Genomic DNA, 23026 nt, shown 5'->3' on the forward strand with positions numbered 1-23026 from the left:
CATCAGAAAGCCTCGGCTCTTTGTTATATCTCCATCAAACTTCTCCGGAACCGGTAATGTATGTTCTCGCCTAGGTGGAGGTGGTGGAGGCGAAGGAGGTAATGGGCAAGCTGCAGCCACACTTACTGATGGAGTGGGTTGTGGAACTGTAGCTGAGGTGCCAGGCGCGGTGAGTAACACACCTTGAATGTTTGCAAGCACCTGTCGCATCGCTGTTTGTTCCGTCATGATGTGTTTCATCATGCTCTCATGGCGGCCCAAAACTTCGCCCTGAACAGAGAGCTCTCGCTGAACTGGGTTTGAGTCCGCTGAGTCCATGGCTGGCTGGAGTATTCTGTCACGGGGGTTAGAGAGTAGACTCAGGCACGGAGCTCAGAGATAATGACAGTGCATTTATTTACAGTGCAGCAAGGTGACAACAGTTCAAATGTGCAACAGTGGTGATAGTGCGTCCCTCCTTCCATGTAAGCCCATGCGTGGTAATGAGTGCCCGTCTCTCCTCCAGGTGCTTCCCTTGTGTCCGTGAATCCTCCGTCAATCCCTGGGTGAACACACACACACGACAGCAGAATGAGTATGACGATCAGACAGCACTACAATAACGTTTAGCGACTAAACGACACTACCAGGCTTAGTGCAATACTCCAGCGCTGTCTGTCGCTCAGCCACACCATTAAGTAGCCCTGCTGAAGATGGAAGTTGATTGGCAGCAGCTGGTGGCTTGACTGTAGGTGTGGCAGCTCCGGGCGACAGCACCTCCGGGTCGAAGGTAGCCTGTTGCTAGGCTACCCCCCAACACATCACAGCGGAGCCGGAGGGGGAGACAGAGCGACAGGAGAGACACATACACACGCACACAGATATACACATACACCGGCAGGTCGACCGGTCAGGGCACCGTCAGAGCCTGACAGGATGCGCTTCAGTCTTCCCGTGTTTCCCGGATCGTTTAAGTAAGAAAACCCCGCATCTGAAAAGTAAGAGGCTGTGCCTGCTTTACCGTTTTGATAAAATTCCGGTATGGTTAAGTGGTACATGGCCTGTGTAAAGGATTAATTGCATTGAAAGGTTTATGGCAGCGCAATTAATATGGAGCAGCAGGAAAGAAGAGTTTCCAAGCCAACCTTTAAAGCACAAGAGGAAAAGCTTCAGCATCTTAAAGTGACAAGGAAAACCAAATGGGTTATCTTACTAGAAAGATAAAAGAGATTGAGGAGCTTATGGAAGATGACGGCAATTTTGAGGAAGTGTCTGTTAAATTAGCCACTGACTTCTCAAAAATGTATATTGAGTGTTGTGAAAACAACGATGCAGTTAAAAATCACTTGACTGAGTCAGAACTTCTTCATGATCAGACACAGTGGTTTGAGCCAAAGGCTAGCTATTTGAGAAGTTTTGTGGAGAAAGTCGAGAGATGGTTAAAAAGAGTGGAAATGCAAGCAGATGAAGCAAGAATGGTTGACACTGAAGTTGAGCCTGCAGACAGTGCTTCAGCGATATCGTCCAGACGCAGTAAAGCACATCGAAGCAGTCAAAGCTCTTCTGTTGTGTCTTCGACCACATATTCTGCCAGGCTACAGATTGAGGCAGAAAGGGCTGCTCTGGTAGCACATGCTGTAGAGTTGGATGTCTCGAGACCGGTCTTGGTCTCGACGGACTTTTGTCTTGGTCTCGGTCTTGGTCTTGCTGTTTCGGTCCTGCCTTCTCAAATCGACATAGTGTTCGGGAGATTTGGAGTCAACCATCAGCGGAGCGGGGGGGTGGCTTACTGGGCTTAAGCCCGGGTCATTTTTTCAGAAGCATGGGGTCTTTTGGAGTGTAATTTGTTAGTTAGAGGCCTGACTGACAACTGTATAAAACAAAAACAACACACGAAGCACAGAGCGCACCGTCGTAAATTCCTAATTCCTAAACGTTTGACCTCTGTTATTGCCAACAAAGGTTATGTTACAAAGTATTGAGTTGTATTTTTGTTATTGACCAAATACTTATTTTCCACCCTAATTTACGAATAAATTCTTTACAAATCCTACCATGTGAATTCATGGATTTTTCTTTCACATTCTGTCTCTCACAGTTGAAGTGTACCTCTGGTGCAAATTACTGACCTCTGTCATCATTTTAAGTGGGGGAACTTGCACAATCGGTGGCTGACTAAACACTTTTTTGCCCCACTGTATCTATGCAAAACAAGAGGAATTTCAATACACAGCAGTATATTCACAGTTGAAACCAGAAATTTACACTTTATGGAGGAAACATAAAAACTTTTTTTTACTGTTAAACATCAATTCAGAGTAAACTTTTGTTTTAGATAAATAAATGTTGAAATATATTTTGAATTAGTTAAATGTCAGAATAAAAAGAGACAGAGCTGTCTATTTTAATCACTTTCATCAAATTTAGGAGTACATATACACTAAGTTTATCATTAATTAATAAGAAAACTCCAGACGATTCCATTCTGAGCTGAAGAAGCTTCTGATAGGTTAGTAGAGTCCATGTGAGTAAATTGGTGGCACACCTGTGGATGCATATAAGGCAAAACACAGAGCCTGTTTCTTTGACATGGGAAAAATCAAGAGGTGTCAACCAAAACACCAGGAAAAGAACTGTGGAGCTCCATAAGTGTGGCTCAATTTTGAATACAATTTGGTGCCATTTGCAATTAAGAAATACAGACACTTTCTCTCTTTACTCTTAAAGTTAACAAATATGTTTTTTATATTTATCAATCTAAAAAAAATAAACATTTAGTCTGATTTGATGTTACAATTAAAAAAGTGTTTGTGTTTTTATCTGAAGAGTATAAATATCTGGTTTCAACTGTATATTTGATGATGTTGGTGTTTGGCTTGATTGTCAGCACAAAGAGGGAGAGAGAGAGGAGCAGAGAGGGAGAGAGAATGACAACAGAACAGAGATGGAACAAGAGCAGGTGAGACACACATGTTAGTCAAATGGTTGTTTGCCAAAACTCATCAGAACATGTACCTAGTACCTAGTGTTTCTTTTTAGATACCATTTGTTACTTTTCAAATTCTATATTTATTAAGTTATGCAGGCTTGTTTGCACAACAAGGCTATTGACATTCCTGCTGTCAGCATGCCAATTGCACGCTCCCTCATTGCTTGTGGCATCTGTGGCATTTTGCTGTGAGACAAAACTGCACATTCCAGGGTGGCCTTTTGTTGTGGGCAGTCTGAGGTACACCTGTGCACTACTCATGATGTCAGATCAGCATCCTGATGTGGCACACCTGTGAGGTGGGATGGATTATCTCAATATAGCAGATGTGCCCACTACCACACATTTGGACTGATTTGTGACCACTGTTTGGGAGGGATGTTTATATTGTGCATCTGGGATGAATTTTAGGTCTCTATGTCCATCCCATGGGGAATGGGAGCAGTAACAAAGGTGTTGCGTTTATATTTTTGTTCAGTGTAATATGATGCCAACATTTTTCCACATTTTCTAGATACTGTACCAGTGCTGTTTGTAAAATGCGATCAAATGGTCAATTACGTTTTATTCTTTCTCACCTGTCTTTCTGTCTCCTTTCACTTTTTAAAGGTTGCAATGTTAGAAAGAATATTTTGCCCTGCCGTGCTGTTTATTGATGTGGCAAATGAAAGGTTTATGAAAATATATCTAAATCTGTCATCAGTAATCAGCAATGATCATGTCTCACCTCTAGTTTCCTCTGTCTTAATTTCACGTTTTCACCATGTGTTGTATGCGTTTATTAGACTGATACATATATACCAACAAGACAGCGTACATCACTGTGACAGCAGCGTTTCTTTTCATTCAAAGGATTTATGGTTTTTCCTATAATACCTGGTGGGCCGGTCTCTAGGCAAAATGCCCCGGCCGATTTTTTTGTCCCAGTCCAGCCCTGTGTCAACCTGCTTCTCTCACAGCGCCTCACCTGTCCGTGCTGCCCCCTGCTGGCTCTTCTCATTACTGACTGAGTCCTTGCTGCCACTTTATTAGGTACAGCATGCTAACACAGGCTCAGACCTGCTTTGCCTTCAGAGCTGCCTTAAATCTTCTTGGCTCAGATTCAGTGAGGTGCTGAAAACATCCCTCAGAGTCATGTGATCAGTGATGTCTGCTTCAGCAGACAGAATATATAACAATAATAAGCTAATGTTCAGCTTTTCAGTCCTTTGTCTGGGTGCTAATCCATCTGTGTGTGTTTGTGATGACAGTAAATAAATGTCAGACTTACAGCTCTTGTTTTACTGCATGAAAGTGATCAGATGACTTCAGCACTTTGACATGGATGGTAGTGAAAGCAGGAAATGACAAATGTAGCACAGCAGCAGCGTTTAACACGTCTGAGCTGGAAACAGAAACTCTGGTATGAACATCATTCATGAAACAACTTCCAGCTTCTTTTGCTCGGCTACAGTTTGGATGGATTTGCATTTAAAGATGCAACAAGACTAAAATGGTTAGGGTCAGGAGGTCAAAGGTCAGAGCTCCTGTGGGTCTGAGGGCGGCCTCACGCTGGAGAAGGATGAAGGAGTCTGACCTGAGCCAGTGTTTGACATGAACACATCAGCACTGCTGTCAATGAGCCTAACGACAGCTGTTAGCATCATTTCAGTGTTTCAGTCATAAAAACACTTCCTGTCACTGTGGTGGTTACAGTGACATCATGCAGTTTGTGCTTTGACCTCCAGAGGGCGACAAATCAGCACAGACAGAGAGCTCCATTCAAACTTTGCTGCCATCAGGAATAATTCTTCAAATATAATCATCAGTGTTTGAGCAGCTATGATATCAGGGACAATCTAGACATGTGTGACAATACTGAACATGTCACATGACACACCTCAAACATCATGTGATCCACTCTCAGTCTGCACTTTCATTCATGACTTCAACAGGTTGAAATGAGCTTTGAAGAAACATTCAGTGAAATAAATCTTTCATGGATTCATGTGAGCACCAGATGAACTTTGTACTAAATTTCCCCTGCAGGCCCATCTTATCCAGAATTGTTCTGATCACAGAAGTCAAACTTTGGCGAGAGGAAACCTCGTGATAAAGCCAGTCTGCACGTGAGCCTTATTCTGAGTGTTGTGGGTCCATATTGTCTGAGCCGCTCTGACCAAACTGACTGATAGTGAAACCTGACCAATGTACAAATTTGAACTGGTCTGGTCAACTGTGGTCAGTGTTCATGTGATAGTTCCACACAGATTTTAGCTTGCAGTGTATCTGTGTCTGCTATGACTTTGAAAATAAATCAGTGGCATTAATTTAAACAAAATTATAACATAAAACATAAAATGTACTTGAATGATTGAATCACTGGATAACAGAGCTGTAAGAGTTCTCCAAATCACAGTTTGCTCTACAGTTTGTGCTGACACCTCAAAGTTTCTTTAGAGAGAAGGAGTAACAAAAAACAGGGAGCAGTCTTTTTACCACTGGCCTGATCCCCTAAGAAATATTGGTGTGAAACAGGGAGCATGTGAAATGGGTCAGAGGTCAGACTCCTTTACTCTTCTCCAGCGTGAGGATGCCATCAGTGCTGTCTAGAAGTTCCCCCAGTCTCTCTTACTGGCTGTGTCCAAATTCAGGGGCCACATCCTTCAGAGGCTGCATTTGTAGACTGATTATGTCACAACAACGCAACGTAGACTGTCCAAATTTGAAAGCTGCTCCAAATGCAGCCAACAAATGCGTCCTCCTTTTGCCCAGATTTGAAGGACGGGTCATTAGTGATATCACCACTTAACGTGGCTCAGGTCATACAAGCTTTGGTTGGTTAGTTTTGTTTTCTACCATAGTTGGGTTTGTTTGTCAGTGTAAAGCCAAATGGACTTAAATGTTTTAGAGTAAACCGATGAGACAGTTCACTCTTTAAGCAAAGTGTAGTTACGGGGACCAAACATCTAGCCTGCGAACCGAGAGTACTCAACCATGCTGTGCTGTTTATAGTTATAGATAATTTATAGTTAAAAGAGCTACATAGCACCACTAATAATAAGACAGACAGTAAATCATGTCACCTTTGTTATGAAGCCCAACATTTCAACGTATATCCTGTTTCTCTTTGGGGGTTTTTTCTGATTCTATTAGAAAAATGTGTTTTCATCCTGCAAGTTAACAGATATTTGATATTCTTCTGTAAGTGTCCAAAATCAAGAGAGACTAAGAAGGTGAGGGGAGTTGAGACAGAGACTCTCCACCCCGATGAGATACCAGGACAGATCCAGCACTGAGGACGCCATCGCCCACGTCCTGCACACCACCCTCAGCCACGTGGACAAGAAACAGGGTAACTATGTGCGAATGCTGTTTGTTGATTACAGTTCAGCACTTAACACAATAGTGCCCTGCAGACTGTTCACAAAGCTGAGGGATCTGGGACTCAACAGCTGTCTGTGTGCATGGGTGTTGGACTTCCTCACTGGCAGAACTCAGGTGGTGAGGGTGGGCAGGTGCTTCTCCAACAGCATCACCATCAACACAGGAGCACCTCAGGGATGTGTCCTCTCGCCACTGCTCTACTCCCTCTACACTTCAGACTGTGTGGCCACCCACGGCTCCAACACCATTGTGAAGTTTGCTGACGACACAGTGGTGTTGGGTGCCATCTCGAACAACGATGAGGTGGCCTACATGGATGAAATGAAGAATCTGGCATTATGGTGCCAGGACAACCACCTCCAGCTGAACGTCAGCAAGACCAAGGAGCTGGTGGTGGACTTCAGAAGGGGTCAGCACAGAGACTACAAGCCCATTATCATCAATGGAACTCCAGTGGAGAGGGTGCAGTCCTTCAAGTATCTTGGTGTCCACATCTCCTCAGACCTGACATGGGCTGCCCACATTCAGGTCCAGACCAAAAAGGCTAGGCAGCGCCTGTCTCACCTACGACAACTGAGGAAGTTCAGGGTCTCTCCAAAGATCCTCAGGATTTTCTATACAGGCGCTGTGGAGAGCATCCTCACACAGAACATGACATCGTGGTTCGGGAACAGCTGTGTGAAGGACCAAAAAGCTCTCCAGAGAGTGATCCGTACAGCAGAACACTGCTGCAGGATTGCTCTCCCCCTGCTTCAGGACACCTACACCAGGAGATGCCGGACTAGAGCAGATACTGAAGGACCCGTCCCATCCTGTTGACCCCCCCCCCCCCCCCCCCCGCACATACACACGTGCGCGCGCGCACACACACACACACACACACACACACACACACACACCTCTACTGTGATTATATTCTGGACTATTTGATTAAGGTTAATCACTACCCTGTTCCCAAAGACACTGCTTCCTCCTCTCAAGCTCCCACTACAGACACACACCACTATACCTGTTTATACCTCCAGTTCGATTATTATTGCCACACCAATTACTCAGCCTTCTCCTGCTAGCAGGGTGGCTCAGATTCAGCCTTCCCCTTCCCCTTTTCCACCTGCTCAGGTGAACGCTGCTAAGTCTCAGCCTGTCCATGCTCCTCAGGTGGCTAGGGCTCAGCATGTCTCTGGATCCGTGCCAGTCCCTCGGGTATGTGCAGTTGATGCCCAGCCAACATCCATTTCCATACATGCTCCAATAATGAATGCAGCTCAGGCTCAGTCCACTCCTGCCCCCCTTCCTGTACTTCGAGTGGGGGTCTGAGTGTTTTGCTGGGTCTGAAGTACACTGGGATGTAATGGTTGGAGAAAACTCTCCTGAGATTTTCTGATACACCTGCTACATAAAGTGTAAAGTAAAGTAAAGTGTGCCTGTTAGTCCCCATAGGGAAATTACTCCTCTGCATTTAACCCATTCACCCAGTGAAGCAGTGGGCAGCCACCAGTGCAGCGCCCAGGGAGCAGTGTGTAGGGACGGTACCTTGCTCAGGGGTACCTCAGGGTAGCCGTTCAGTGGAGTCGAACCCCCGACCTTCCGATCATGGGGCCACCACTCTACCTACTGAGCTATCCCTGCCAGATAGTACACTGCCAGACACAGTCGTGGGCAATGACTGTGTTGTTGTGTATGTCCCCTTAGACAGTGTCTATTTGTGTTTTGTGTCTTCATGTTGGGTGAGTGCCGAGTATTTGTCTATGTGTGCATGAGGGTGGGAATGCACGTTTACTGTGCATGTTACTGTGTGTGCCTCTTCGTCTGTGTCTATATGTCAGGTCGGGTAAATGGTAGATGGCCTGTATTTATATAGCGCTTTACTAGTCCCTAAGGACCCCAAAGCACTTTACACATCCAGTCATCCACCCATTCACACACACATTCACAGTTAGTCTTAGACTCCACTTCTCTGGGAACATCTCAGGCCCTCCAAGGTGTGGAGGCCTATCTCCCCTTGAAGAATTTCCCTAAGAAGAAATGCAGTCTTCTGCCTGTTGTGGTTATGATAGAAAGAGGAACAGAAACAGTGACTCACTTCTCATGTGAGGACCAACACATTTACACTTGGTTTGTCTTGAAAGAGGAAAAACTCACTCCATGCTCCTTGTGTTTAACTATGTGGAACTTTTAAGGCATAATTTTTCCTCTATGTTAGTCAGTGAACACTTTAATGTCAGTGTCCCCCTCAGTAAATTTTTATACTTAAAAAACTGCCAAGAGTCTTCCTGCTCTTCAATAATGTCAACTCACGCTCAATAACAGGACACTGATGCTTGTTTCTGAAAAGCTTTTAACATTTATATATATATATATATATATATATAATTTTTTTTTTTTGTCCCGTTTGGATCTTTAGCCATCAGAATTGTTGTCTTAAGGCCAAGAAAGATGCCAAGCGGATTTATTTTACCAAGTGGATCATCATGGCCTTGCCATATTGGTCTATTTGATTGACCTTTATTATAATCATGTATTTATTTTATTTTCAGTTGCTACAAACGGGACAGACATGACTGTGGGATAGGACAGGGGGGAAGAATGAAAGAAAGAGAGGGAGAGAAAGAAAACCAAAGGGGAGAAGAGACGGTGAGAAGGGGGGGAAGAGAGAAAAAACAACAACAAAAACAAACAAAACAAAACTCCTGGGTCACCTGTATGGAGGAAAAAAACAGAAGAGAAAGCAAACAACAAAGAGCAACATAATAAAAAAAAAACCACCATCACAATAAACTAGCTAACAGTAGATAACAGTAGATACTAAATATTAAAGATAGACAGCGCACAATGTGCTTTGAGGCAGCAGCCAAGAAAGGTGTAGTCCGCGTCTGTGAATACCCATGTGTACACCTGTGTGCATACCTGTGTGGATCAGCATGCTTGCATTCCAAAGGTTTCTCCATGTAACGATCTGCTAGGGAGTGTGGGGAACCATAGCTCCGTCCACCAGGGTATGAAGCAGGTATGGAGGAGATCCAGGCCCCAGATATCCAGAGGCCCCAGAGTACAAGGACCCGAGGAGGACCACCAAAGGGGGGGAACCGTGCCACCCTCCTGGGAAGAGCTGAGTAGAGCCCCAAAGGAGAGGTCACCCCGCAGCTACGGAGCAGAGGCCAGAGGGGGTTGCAGTGGCGTGCCAGCAGAGCCTGCGGGCAGCCAGCTGTGCCAGAGAGGACCGAGCTTCAGGCCCAGAGGCCTGAGGGCATCCCACCCCCCGGAAGGAGCCCAGCCGGGCCACAGGCGCCCGGCCCCGCCAATCGGCCACCAGGAGTGAGCGGGTACATACATGAGCGCCCAGCCCCAGATGACAAGGACCACCAACACATCAACGTCTGAGGGCATCAACCACCGGCAGGGAGTGTGGTGAGGGGAGATAGGCCTCCGTACTTTAGAGGGCCTGAGATGTACCCAGAGAGGTGGAGTCTAAGACCCAACCTGACATATAGACACAGACGAACAGGCACACGCGGACACAGACGTGCATTCCCACCCCGTATGCACCACCAAATACTCAGCACTCACCCAACGTGTAGACAGACACAAATAGACACTGGACAGACAGTCGCACTCCCCAAACATACTCTATATCCCAGGTCCAGGTACCCCCGCCCTCAGAGGGGCAAGCCGCACCTAGACCCAGGACATGTAACCCTTCTAAAAATGAAACAGAAATCCTCTCCTAATGAACCTTCCTGATTTTGCTGATTCTGAACTTTTGCAAAAATGCCTCTCAGACTGTTTGATTCCTTATTAATGTTTCACTTCTCTTTCCTGAACTTGGCTTGAAACAGTTTCCTGGCTAATATCAGCTGTGTGCAGCTTAGTTCCAGCACAAACAGCACAAATTTGCTGCTCCATACATCACGGTAACGGACTCACAGCTGGACCAACGAGACAGAGTGTTAAAGCTCATCCATCTGTTAGTGTATGTGAGTATAATTCTGGAAACAGCAGAGCTGTTTTTGAATTCATGTTTTCATGACATGTTGGAAACAGTTTTTTTTAAAGGTTTGATTTGCTTTTGTAACTTAAAGCAAAAGAATTTGCTTTTCTTCTCTGCTCTCTTGAAGCATGTCTGCTTTATTTACATACTTTCCTTTTTCTTTACAAACTTATAGTATTGCTACCATATTTATGTGCTGAGCATGACAGTGAACCAGAAACAGCTAACGCTGTTAATGAAGAGCATTTTTATTTTTAGATTCTATAAAGAACATATTTGAATCTGAGAGCAAGACTTTTATTTTGGAATCTTTGACCACTGCTGACTATAAGTTGATCACATATTCTAGTTTTTTGTGTTGTTTTCTATGACCTCATATGTAACGGTGATTTCTAATATGTTAGTATCTGAACAGGGACTCACGCAAACGACTTTCTGGTAACTCATGAGCTTACTCATTCAGTCACTGTGTGATTTTTTTCTACATGGTGGACTTACAGTGGAACCAATACCTGTTGCAAAACATCAAACATAAAAGAGAAGTTCAGTTCTGCACAGAATTTTACAAATTTTAGAAAAACAACAGTTTAAATGAGTTTAAACCACGTTCTTCTGTGTCCTTAATATTTGAATTGAGTAGACCGGCTGGAGTGCATTATAGTTGGTCACTGAATGCAACTCTTTACCTCTCTATTGTGTCATGTCAACGTTGTGATACACTATAAACAACGGCCTTTGTCCATTCAGAAATCATTTGAGGTGTTCTGATAGATGTCTCCAAAAGTTGATTCTGTTCATTTGACATAACGTTTTACGTGGGAGAAATGTTTCGTCACTCATCCAAGTGACTTAATTCAGTCTCAGCTGACTGCAGGTTTCCCCAGTCTTATAAACAATACATTTGCATAATGACTGAAACCAGCACCACTGAAGGAACAATGGGCTGAGAGTCAGTTTTTTCATCATAATTATGCAAATTCTCATGACCGTCATGTGCCAGAAATTTGTCCACCTAAAGGACAAACACAGTAATATCGTCTATGTTGTTAAGTGCCAGGAGGATTGCCAGGATTTATACATCGGGGAAACCAAACAACCTGTGGTGAAGTGGATGGTTCAACACAGATGAGTTACCTCGTCAGGCCAGGACTCTGCACTCTATTTTAGTGATGTGTCGGAACAAAGTTTTTTTTTTCTTTCTCTCACCCTATCTCTCGTACTTTTTTCCACTTCAGTCTGCGCGCAAGCCTTGTGCTTGCACTGAGCAGAGGGGGGAGGTGTGGTAGTTACACTTGCAGTAGCACAGGAACAGAGCAGGAGGGAAAGAGAGAGAAAGAGAAAATTTAATTGTGTTGTGGTTTGCAGTGTTTTGTGTTATTTCACTTTCATTTTGTTTAAAAGGAAAAAGCTAAAAAAATTTGAATAGTTAAAAGTTGAAATGTAAATAGTTGGTTTTAATATTATATGATTTATTATTTACATTTTATGTGGAGTGAGTAAATAAAAGTATATTTACAAACTCCAAAACACGTAAAAATTCAGAAGCACAAACAAATTCCGAAGCGCGTACAAATTCCAAAACACAACAGAAGTGCTCCAGGGTGCTGGGGGGCAGTGTTGACCGTTTGTTACCTAGTGGCTACACAAGCGAGGAAGTACCAACAACCAAATTTGGTGTGTGGTAGTAACAGGTAAATGTTATTTTTTAATTATTTGAATATATATGAGTGCTTGTGTATAAATACACAAACAATACACATATGCTTTCAATTGTGTAATTTAAGTGATCTACCGTATTTCCCGGACTACAAAGCGCACCTGAATATTAGCCGCACAAGCTAAAATCAGAGGAAAATCCTGTTTTGTACATACATTAGCCGCACCTGACTAAAAGCCGCAGGTGTTTCAATGTTGACTTATCATATGTAAGAGAATATGCACAAAGGGAATTGTCAGGAAAGAGATGGCTGTTTGGAGACACATCACTTTTATTAATATTTTGAAAAACAAATTAGGGGTACATATTTGCATAACTTTTTAGGTATATGTACAAGTAGCAGTCCAAAACACCGTTCGTGTCAGGTCCCAAGCGAACACTGTGTAACTTCTTTCATCTGTAATAAAATGATCAGTGTTGTTGCTTTACCAGGTGTAACAATTAAGTTTAACAACCAGTCATCCTCGAAAACAGAATGCATTAAATTTAACAGAGTTTGAAGTTAGCAGGAAGTTTGCAGAGAGTTAGCTTGCTAGTTTCGCTAGCTACCTAAACATAATATACCATGTTCTGACAGAGATTTCTGGGCAAAAATAAAACGTACAGCTCTGCTATCACTTGCACCATGAATGAAGACAGAAACCTACACAATAGTGATGTTTGTAGAGTTACTGAAGTTGGGCTAGATGGTATATAATGCTGTGCTAGCGATCGCTAGCGACACAGCTATGTTAGCATACCAAAATGAACCAAACTTCAGTAGTGGAGAACAACTGAGATAATCCAGCCACAATATGAGGTTAGTCATTAATGTAAGATAAGATAACCTTTATTAGTCCCACGTGTGGGAAATTTGTTTTATTACTGCAGAAAGTGGACAGTGCAAAGCTACATAGCAAAAATTTTAAAAATAATGCAACAACATATACTGTTGTTCCAGTGTTTATAGAACAGCTACCAGAGAATTCAACATTAATAAATCAATGGTAAATGGCAAATGGCCTGCATTTGTATAGCGCTTTTCTAGTCCTTAAGGTACAGAAGTGGAGCAAACAAGAGGAATAAATATATTAATTAAAGCAACAAAACAACCTCAAGAGCTGGTCTGGAGCCAAAAGAGCCGGCTCTTTTTAGTGAGCCGAGCCGAAAGAGCCGGTTCCCTAAAACGAGCCGGTATTTGCATCACTAGTCTAATTACACGTACAGGCCAGTGGAGACTCTTTCAATGATACGGATGTACACATCCTGGACAGGAAGGAACACTGGTTTCAGTGCGGAGACAACGAGGCCATTCACGTGAAAAGGGAAAGACCATCTCTTTATTGAGGAGGGGGCCTAAGGGTACATCTGTCACCATCTTACAATGCTGTGATTGCAGCCATTCCGCAACTCTCTGTGAATGGTACTCATGGCCATTTTTGTGAGGTCTTTAACCTCATCAAATCATCCAACATAGTCTATCCAGAGAAACTGAGGAATCTGCAGACACAACATTAGAAATATGTAAGCAGATCTTACCAGTTAACCTGGAACACAGGGCATTGTTACTGAAACAAAGCTGCTCTTGACCTGCTGCTTTGTAGGACTACAGTAATGGAGCGATTTGGAGGCTGAACTCAGCTCTGTGACACTTTTTGTAGTGAAATGATGAAAGCTGTGTCTCAGATGGAGTGGATGTTAGTCCAACACCTCAGACATTATCTCTGCTGCTCTCAGTTGATGTGCACATGAATGATTTGTGTTTCCTCTGCAGGTGAAGGTAGAAAGTGTGAATTCAGCAGCATGGATAAGAGTGAGGACAGAGAGGAGGGAGTCCCTCCCTCTAAAACCACTCTGTGTGGGGAACATGAGAGCCAGATCAAAGCACAGAGGTGAGATGACCATCTCTAACTGTCCATGACCCTTCTCCATGTCACAGCTCATCACTCACATCACTGCTCCATCATTATTCACAGCAACCAACCTGGACCTCCACCCAGATCTTTGTCCTTAGAGAGTGACGCGTCTAAAGATCTTCCCATTTATTTTAAAGTCCAGCCTGTGTCTGCTGCAGAGAGGTGAGCTGTTAGTAACATAAACCGATGTCAGTTTGGTGTCTGATTTAAATGATTTTGATGTTTCCTGGTTCCTAAAATCCATCTCAGTGGGAGAGCAGTGTCTCAAAGGTTAAACAGGTTCAGGTGTAACTGTCATTTTATCAGGTTTTATAAGACACATTTAGACACAAGTAGCTGTTTTTAACCCTTTAAGACCTACCATAGAACCAAGAACGCCAGAGCTTACTTTATATTTTTACTTTACTGCAATTGTTGGGGGCATTTCAAGTTGCTATAGATAAATACAACTTTTGTAGCCCAAATTTTAATAATATATATGCATTAAGTCATAAATTGCAAGAGAGTGCAATAAACTACAAAACAATTGAAAAACATTTTTGTTTTTTTACATATATTTCTAATTAGAGAAATTTAAGAGCATTATCCCTCAAAACTTTAAATAAAAAAAAGTTAAAGTAAAAGTAAAAACTACATTTTCAGTGAAAATGACATCACTTCTGGTTACTGGCGGACATGCGATAGTTAACGCTGCCGTCTATTTCAATGTAGGAAGTGTTACAAACAGCTGTTTGGATCGCCAAAGCATGTTTCTGGAATATTATGTTTTTGTTCCTTCGAGCGCTTTTTATGCAATTTTTGCATAAAAAGCGGTGCAGGCTATGTAAAGATGCCCCAGAGACAATCCAGCACATAACAGCAGGGTGCAAGATGCTAGCAGGCAAGGCATATATGGAACGCCATAACCAAGTTGCCTGCATAATGTACAGGAACATCTGTGCCGAGTATAACCTGGAAGTGCAGAGGTCAAAATGTGAGACGCCCCCAAGGGTGATGGAGAATGACCGAGCTAAGATCCTGTGGGATTTCCAGATACAGACAGACAAAATGGTGGTGGCTAACCAACCGGACATAGTGGGGGTAGACAAACAGAAGAAGACGGCCGTAGTGATCGATGTAGTGCCTAGAGGCACAATACCTCTAGGCATTCCAGGATCAGGGTGTGGGGCATTGAGTCATAGACCTTCTTGTAATCAATCCAGGTTGGTCAGTCTGGTCCTGCAGTCTCGGCTGACTTCTTGGTCTGCCAGTAGCTGGTGTTTTGCGCCTCTGGTATTCTTGCCCATCCCTTTCTTTGCCCCACTCATGTATTGACCCATGTGCCTGTTCATCTTAGCCACTGTCATGCCTGACAGAAGCTTCCATATGGTACTGCGGCAGATTATTGGTCTGTAGTTGAATGGGACCGGCCCCTTCTGGGTGTCCTTGAGGATCAGGACTGTCTGGCATTCAGTTAGCCATTCTGGGTGTCTCACAACGAGTAGCAGCTGGTTCATCTGTACTACCAGATGCTCATGGAGTGCAGTCAGCTTCTTCATCCAGTAGACGTGAACCATGTTGGCGCCTGGTGCTGTCCAATTCTTCATACTGGAGGACCTTTCTTGGATGTCTGCCACGGTGATGGTTACTGGATCCTGTTAAGGGAAGTTCCTGTGGTCTGCCCTCAGGTCCAGTATTGCTCCGTCTCCAGCCTAGGTGGTGCTTCCTTCTTCTGCTTAGCACAAGTCTTCTCTGTCTACCACCAGTCCCAGCATGCTATTGAACATAAATAGGAGTGGTATAATTAGACAACAGCCGAGAGGACTATCCCCCATCCTGTATTCATACCCCACCCAATCACTGCATATCCCCTTTGCTGCAGCTGACCCAACATAAAATATGCTTTAAATACAAGAAACAGCTCATCATGCCAGATTTCCATGAGAATTTAAAACAGACTGAATGAAATTGCCTGATATGGCTAAGATACAAATTCAAGTTTTAAAATTTAAGTTGACATTCTCTGAAAACTAATGAATAGCAGAAATAGATCTAGATCTTTATCCTGTGCTTGAACTAATTCTCCATGGTTCCTGCACAGAGTGGACCAGCAGAGCTCAGAGGTTCCCAGTGGTCAGTCTTCCCAGCAGCATCAAACACACCTGGACTCCATATTTATGGTCTGTACATGTACAACAACTACTACTGGTCATGTAATCTGTTCAAATTCATGACCATGCTGCAATTTGTAGACCAGTGGATTGTCAGCGTGTCCAACATCGATCTGATGTTTGTGTCCATGATTGGCTTATTCATAAAGTTTTCTGTTCCAGCTGCTGGAGGACAACATCATCACTTTTGTAAAGAACGAGCTAAAGAAGATCCAGAAGGTTCTCAGTCAAGATTACCCAGAATGCTTAGAGAGTCAGAGAGAGGGTGGGGAGCTATTGGAGAGTGACGATGAAGAGCAGAGGAGGAGCAGAGAGGCGTTTGTGAAGATCACACTGCACTTCTTGAGGAAAATGAATAAGGAGGAGCTGGGTGACCGATTGCAGAGCAGTAAGGGAATTTCTCTAAAGATTAAAGCTGCTGGATAAAGTGAAAATTTTCTAACCTTTCAACGACTGGACAAACATGAATTTGAAATGAATGCTTTATATAACTTGAATGATTTTTTTTATCTGTCTGACTTTTTAGCAACCATTCGAAACTTCCAATGGAGTCTGTGTGGAATTAAATCCACCCTGAAGAAGAAGTTCCAGTGTCTTTTTGAGGGCATCGCTAAAGCAGGAAACCCAACCCTTCTGAATCAGATCTGCACAGAGCTCTTCATCACAGAGGGAGGGACTGCAGAGGTCAATGATGAACATGAGGTCAGACAGATTGAAACAGCATCCAGGAAACCACACAGACCAGAAACAACAATCAGACAAGAAGACATCTTTAAAGCCTCACCTGGCAGAGACGAACCAATCAGAACAGTGCTGACAAAGGGAGTGGCTGGCATTGGGAAAACAGTCTTAACACAGAAATACAGCCTGGACTGGGCTGAAGACAAAGCCAACCAGGACATCCAGTTCATATTTCCATTCACTTTCAGAGAGCTGAATGTGCTGAAAGAGGAAAAGTTCAGCTTGGTGGGACTTGTTCATCACTTCTTTACTGAAACCAAAGAAGCAGGAATCTGCAGCTTTGAAGACTTCCAGGTTGTGTTCATCTTTGATGGTCTGGATGAGTGTCGACTTCCTCTGGACTTCCACAAAACTACAATCCTAACCGACCCTAGAAAGTCCACCTCAGTGGATGTGCTGCTGATAAACCTCATCAGGGGGAAACTGCTTCCCTCTGCTCGCCTCTGGATAACAACACGACCTGCAGCAGCCAATCAGATCCCTCCACAGTGTGTTGGTAGAGTGACAGAGGTCAGAGGGTTCACTAACCCACAGAAGGAGGAGTACTTCAGGAAGAGGTTCAGAGATGAGGAGCAGGCCAGCAGGATCATCTCCCACATCAAGACATCACGAAGCCTCCACATCATGTGTCACATCCCAGTCTTCTGCTGGATCACTGCTACAGTTCTGGAGGATGTGCTGGAAACCAGAGAGGGAGGACAGCTGCCCAAGACCCTAACTGAGATGTACATCCACTTCCTGGTGGTTCACGCTAAAATGAAGAAGGTCAAGTATGACGGAAAAGCTGAGACAGATCCAGAGAGCAGGAAGATGATTGAGTCTCTGGGAAAACTGGCTTTTGATCAGCTGCAGAAAGGAAACCTGATCTTCTATGAATCAGACCTGACAGAGTGTGGCATCGATATCAGAGCAGCCTCAGTGTACTCAGGAGTGTTCACACAGATCTTTATAGAGGAGAGAGGACTTTACCAGGACAAGGTGTTCTGCTTCATCCATCTGAGTGTTCAGGAGTTTCTGGCTGCTCTTCATGTCCATCTGACCTTCATCAGCTCGGGAGTCAATGTGCTGGAAGAAGAAACAACCTTAAATTGGGCTAAATTATTTAAGAAACAAAGCGTACAATCGTTCCACCAGACAGCAGTGAACAAGGCCATACAGAGTCCAAATGGCCACCTTGACTTGTTCCTCCGCTTCCTCCTTGGTCTTTCACTGCAGACCAATCAGAGTCTCCTACAAGGTCTGCTGACACAGAAAGGAAGTAGCTCACAGACCAATCAGGAAACAGTTCTGTACATCAAGAAGAAACTCAGCGAGAATCTGTCTGAAGAAAAAAGCATCAATTTGCTCCACTGCCTGAATGAACTGAATGATCATTCTCTAGTGGAAGAGATCCAACAGTCCCTGAGATCAGGACGTCTCTCCAGAGATAAATTGTCTCCTGCTCAGTGGTCAGCTCTGGTCTTCATCTTACTGTCATCAGAAAAAGATCTGGATGTGTTTGACCTAAAGAAATACTCTGCTTCAGAGGAGGCTCTTCTGAGGCTGCTGCCAGTGGTCAAAGCCTCCAATAAAGCTCTGTAAGTAAACATGTGTTTTTAACCTCATCCCTTATAATGTTGTTGTTGGTCTAATCAGTGTACTGGACAAAACCCCATTAGCCCCATTCTTAAACCTCCCCCCTCACAACTGTCACCAAAGGATTTACCTCCCTGATCAGGAGAAAGACTCTTACTATGTGTTTTCTACTATCTGTTGTCTTCGTATGTTCCTAACATCTGCTAACATCATGAAAATCTACCTTCTGTCTGGGTTTTCAACATGACCACCATTTATGTGTTACACTTCAGCACTGACCATAGCATCATTATAGGGCCTGAAAGTCATCTTCATAATTGTCTTCTGTCTGCCCTATTCGGCAGATGGTCACCTGTCAAGGCAGTCCCCTCTCAATTGAGGCACTTGTTAACCTGGGTTGGTATTCGAAACCTGGACCTCAGGCTCCAAGGGAAAATATTATATTTAATAAGACTTGAATAACCAATTAGACCTACAATTTATTCTTTAATTGTAGAAGACTTGGCAGGTGCAAAGTAAAAACACCATAGTGTGGTACACTTTTGTGCTCTTTGTTGATGGAAATAATGATGAAAGGAGAATTCCTTGAAAGATCTGACATCTGCTCAAAGTTATTATCCACAGGGAAAACCTTGAAAGTCTTGAGAACTTGGAAGTCCAAATCATTCTGAATTATTATCCAACACAGAGATGATGATGAGCATACAGAGTGTCAAATCCAAGTTGAATCTTTAATTCCTCTCCAATTTCCCTTTGGCACCTCTTGTTACGGTTTGGAGGAGGACTCAATTCAATTCAATTCAATTTTATTTATATAGCGCCAAATCACAACAAAAGTCGCCTCAAGGCACTTCATAGATACAGAGAAAAACCCAACAATCATATGACCCCCTATGAGCAAGCACTTTGGCGACAGAATTTCCAACAGTAAAATTCTGGAATCCTTTAAACTGCTCATCTGACAGGCCACCGGAGACTGTCCCAGAATCCACGAATCCCAAATCATACTTTTCGAAGTGCCCACCCCACCTTTCTCTCCCTATCTCTCTGATCCACTTTTAACTATGTTCCAGTGTTGAAATATTTCTGTTTCTTACAGACTTAAATCTTGAGCTGTTTAGTTTGCTTGTTTGTTTGTTTGTTTGTCTGTTTTGTGAGTGTGCCCTGACATTTTTCTTTATCGTAGTTCAATTCAACATTAAATTTTGGTTTCAAAACAGGATTTTTTTTTCGAGATTTGGTGGCTATTTTCACTTAGTGTAATTTGTCGCATTTCTGATGACAATGGCAATTTCAGTCAGTCGTGAAACAACAATAAATCTTGCCAAAACTAGTAACTCCTTAGTGCGCCATCAATACATTCTAATCCAGCTTTTTTTGTGTTTCTCTGTGTTCTTTATTTCTAGACTGAGTGGCTGTTTTCTCTCACAGAGAAGCTGGGAAGCTCTGTCCTCAGCTCTCAGTGCTCAGTCTTCAAGTCTGAAAGAGCTGGACTTGAGTAATAACAACCTAAAGGATACAGGCGTGAAGCTTTTGTGTCTTGCACTGCAGAGTCCACACTGTACCCTAAAAACTCTGAGGTGAGATGATTTTTTTTCATGAAATGACATAATTAACCAATTAAAACACTAAATGTCATTTTTACTAATTTATTGTTGTATATTACTGTTTTTCAATGTTATTTCTAAATTGCAGTAAAATTCTACATTTCTACATTTATCTGTTTAAAATGAGGTGATAGCAGTTCCAACCAGAAACTTAAATCCAATCTTCTCATTTGCACAACCTTCACTCAAAAAAACAGGAAAATTAGATTAAAAAAAAAATTAAAACATTGGTATAGGCTTCAAAAGACCTTTAAGTACCACCAATGATGACTTTCAAGACAGTTAAAAAGCTTTATTACTTGTAGAAATAAAAAGTCTTATCTACATGATACAATCCCCATACAATACAATTTATATAGGAGAAACATCCTGCCCACTAAAAGAATGGACATAATGAACACAGAATTTTGATTAAGAGAAATCTTTTTTCCAGTCCCGTTGCACTCCATGAGCTATTAAACACAGTCAAAGAGGTGGGAATATTAATTTTACCCCCCCCCCCCCCTCCAAAACAACAAAAAAAAAAATAAAATAATAATGGCTATTTCATTTAGAGTTTAAAGTTCACACCCTACAACCATGAATGAGGATTTATGTATTAAAGACTTTCTATGATATTTACCTTTGTGTTTTCATGTTTTCTAACAAGATTTTTGGATTATTTCTCCCATTTTTAATGTTCCTGTACTTATATTTACTGTTTAACTTTTATCTTGTAATTTTTGTTTTTTATGAACTTATTTGCATTTTTCTGTGTAATTTTTAATCTGTATGTTGTTAATACAAGTGGAGATTTTTTTTTAATTTTTTAATTAATTATTTTTTCCTCCTCCCCTTTTGATCTTTAATGATTTAGTCCAGAATCAATTTGGGCTGTGACTTAACCAATTGACCAGCTAACCAATACCTCCTCATTAAATGTCAATTGGTCAGCTAGTTTATTTGTGAAGCTGCAATTGGTTCATTTGAGAAAAAAAATGTTTCCTGTCTTTTATTTAAACACAAACTGTTTCACGTGACTGATGAAGGCCACAAGTGAAAACATATTGGTTGCTTAATACAGTTATTTCATATTACTTTAAATGTTGCTCGAGTCTCCGCATCGCCAGCATTAAATAATGTTATTTCTAGTAACTCTTCACTACACCATTAATATACTTTTTTCAATGAGTTTCGTTTTTGTCTTTGGGTTCTTTATTTTTCAGACTGATTGTCTGTAACCTCTCAAAGAGAAGCTGCGAAGCACTGTCCTCAGTTCTCAGATCACAGTCCTCTAGTCTGAAAGAGCTGGACCTGAGTGACAATGACCTGGAGGATTTGGGAGTGAAGCTTCTGTCTGCTGCAGTGAAGAGTCCACATTGTACACTGGAATCTCTCCGGTTAGGATTCAGTCTTTGACACTCATTATTACGTTAATGAATCAATAGATAAAGGTTACAGAATTGTAAAGTATATTATTATTTTTATGCCTTTAGATGAATCATTGGACTCCAAATTACTGTCTGTAAAGATTTTCATAACCCTGCAAGAAATCCAGGAGTTGTTTCTGATCATGTTATACTGTATTCTTTAATGTTCACCTTAGAGAGTATCCTGCAATAGATACTCATGCATTTATAACTTTCTCAGAGTTGGGTTGAAAAACTGAGTCACACACTTTTAGATCTAGGCTAAATTATTATTTATTATTATTATTATTTTTAATTCATTATTATCAGGCTATTCTAAAAAGAAACAAACAAACAAACAAACAAACAAACATAAAACAACAACAACAACAACATTGAAAAAGTACTGATGGGGATGATCTTCCTCCATTGTAGTTTCTCGATATTGGCTCCTTGTTGAATCGATTGTGAAAGTTCCAATCATTTTCTCATACACAAAACTCAGAAAAATTCACAAAATTCAGGTTGCATCAAATGACCCCCTGTTACCTATTGTCCTATTGCTCTTGGTTACTTTGCTAGTCACTACAAAGTCACAGACATGGTTGTTAAGCTCACCATTAAGGTGCAGATAGCCACTGCAGGGGCTGAACAATACATGTCATCACTCACACAGTAAGAATGAAGAAAACAAACCCAGAAGTCTTCCGTTTTCAAACTGTTGCCTTACCTCCTTTGTACAGTCTGTCAATCTCTGAGTTTCTGTGCTAAAATATTCTTAATATGGCAACAAAACACTACATACGTAAAAACAAACATATCCCTCTACTGCGTGAGTTTTTAATTTGGGGGAAAAAAACATATTTCACCCTGTTTTCCAGGGAGCTTTACAGTCCCTAATAATATATCAATCATAAATTAAATGAAATTTAATTAATTAAAAAAATTAATTAATTTAGTTGTCAAAGGAGCTTGCAAAGAAAAGCGTCTGGACTTCTTTAAGTTGCTTGAAGACGTTTCACCTCTCATCCGAGAAGCTTCTTCAGTTCTAAGGTCAAATGGTGGAGAGTCCCAGATATAAACCTAGTGGGAGTGACCCCCCACAGAGGGACAAAAGGACCCCCTGATGATCCTCTAATCGCCTGAGCCAAGGTGTGAAATTGGGTGTGGGACCCAATCAGCCAGAGTTTTGGGCCAGGTTCAGGAATGAACCTGGCCCCACCTTATCATGCGAATTCCTGAGGTCAGATGGCCCAGGATGTGAGTGGGCGTTAAGGCGTCTGGAAAGGGATCTCAAAACTGGATTATAGATGGCAGAGAGTTGGTGTCGTAAACCCCCGCCTCTGTTCAAAGATGGTCGCTCACAGTGGACATAGATGGCTTCTTTCACTCCTCTTTCAAACCATCTGTCCTCTCTGTCCAAAATGTGAACATTGGCATCCTCGAAAGAGTGTCCTTTATCCTTAAGATGAAGATAATTAATTTAGTTATTGCTTCACATTTTAAAACATAGTGACAGATAACCTATTTAGCAGAAGAAGATGATATGATAAGATAATGATGACTGATATCACCTGTCAACTTTGGTCACAGTGTTGGACCCGATTTTGTCACTCGGAAGGGTCACAGAA

At 42.3% G+C, this 23026-nt stretch overlaps 1 protein-coding gene and 1 long non-coding RNA gene across 4 annotated transcripts in view; both read left to right on the forward strand.

Moving 5' to 3' along the window:
- The window catches only part of LOC146679680 (uncharacterized), a 246169-nt gene that overhangs the window by 136943 nt on the left and 86200 nt on the right, over positions 1 to 23026 (forward strand). The gene's annotated exons all lie outside the window — the stretch shown is intronic.
- The window catches only part of LOC146679684 (NLR family CARD domain-containing protein 3-like), a 36478-nt gene continuing 27267 nt past the window's right edge, over positions 13816 to 23026 (forward strand). The window contains exons 1-7 of one of the 3 annotated variants that reach the window (XM_085450096.1): positions 13816 to 13910; positions 13995 to 14096; positions 16015 to 16093; positions 16247 to 16472; positions 16611 to 18402; positions 19807 to 19980; positions 21213 to 21386. In XM_085450096.1, the coding sequence (XP_085306222.1) occupies positions 13822 to 13910; positions 13995 to 14096; positions 16015 to 16093; positions 16247 to 16472; positions 16611 to 18402; positions 19807 to 19980; positions 21213 to 21386 (2636 nt within the window). In that variant the 5' untranslated portion in view covers positions 13816 to 13821. The remainder of the gene's footprint in view (positions 13911 to 13994; positions 14097 to 16014; positions 16094 to 16246; positions 16473 to 16610; positions 18403 to 19806; positions 19981 to 21212; positions 21387 to 23026) is intronic. The other 2 variants (XM_085450097.1, XM_085450098.1) reach the window with 2 other exon arrangements.

The sequence above is a fragment of the Copadichromis virginalis genome, unplaced genomic scaffold (assembly GCF_057382275.1).
Source record: "Copadichromis virginalis isolate Kocher_CV1m ecotype Utaka unplaced genomic scaffold, C_Virginalis_male_GT1.1 unmapped_scaffold_1, whole genome shotgun sequence".
In the NCBI taxonomy this organism is placed as follows: Eukaryota; Metazoa; Chordata; class Actinopteri; order Cichliformes; family Cichlidae; genus Copadichromis; species Copadichromis virginalis.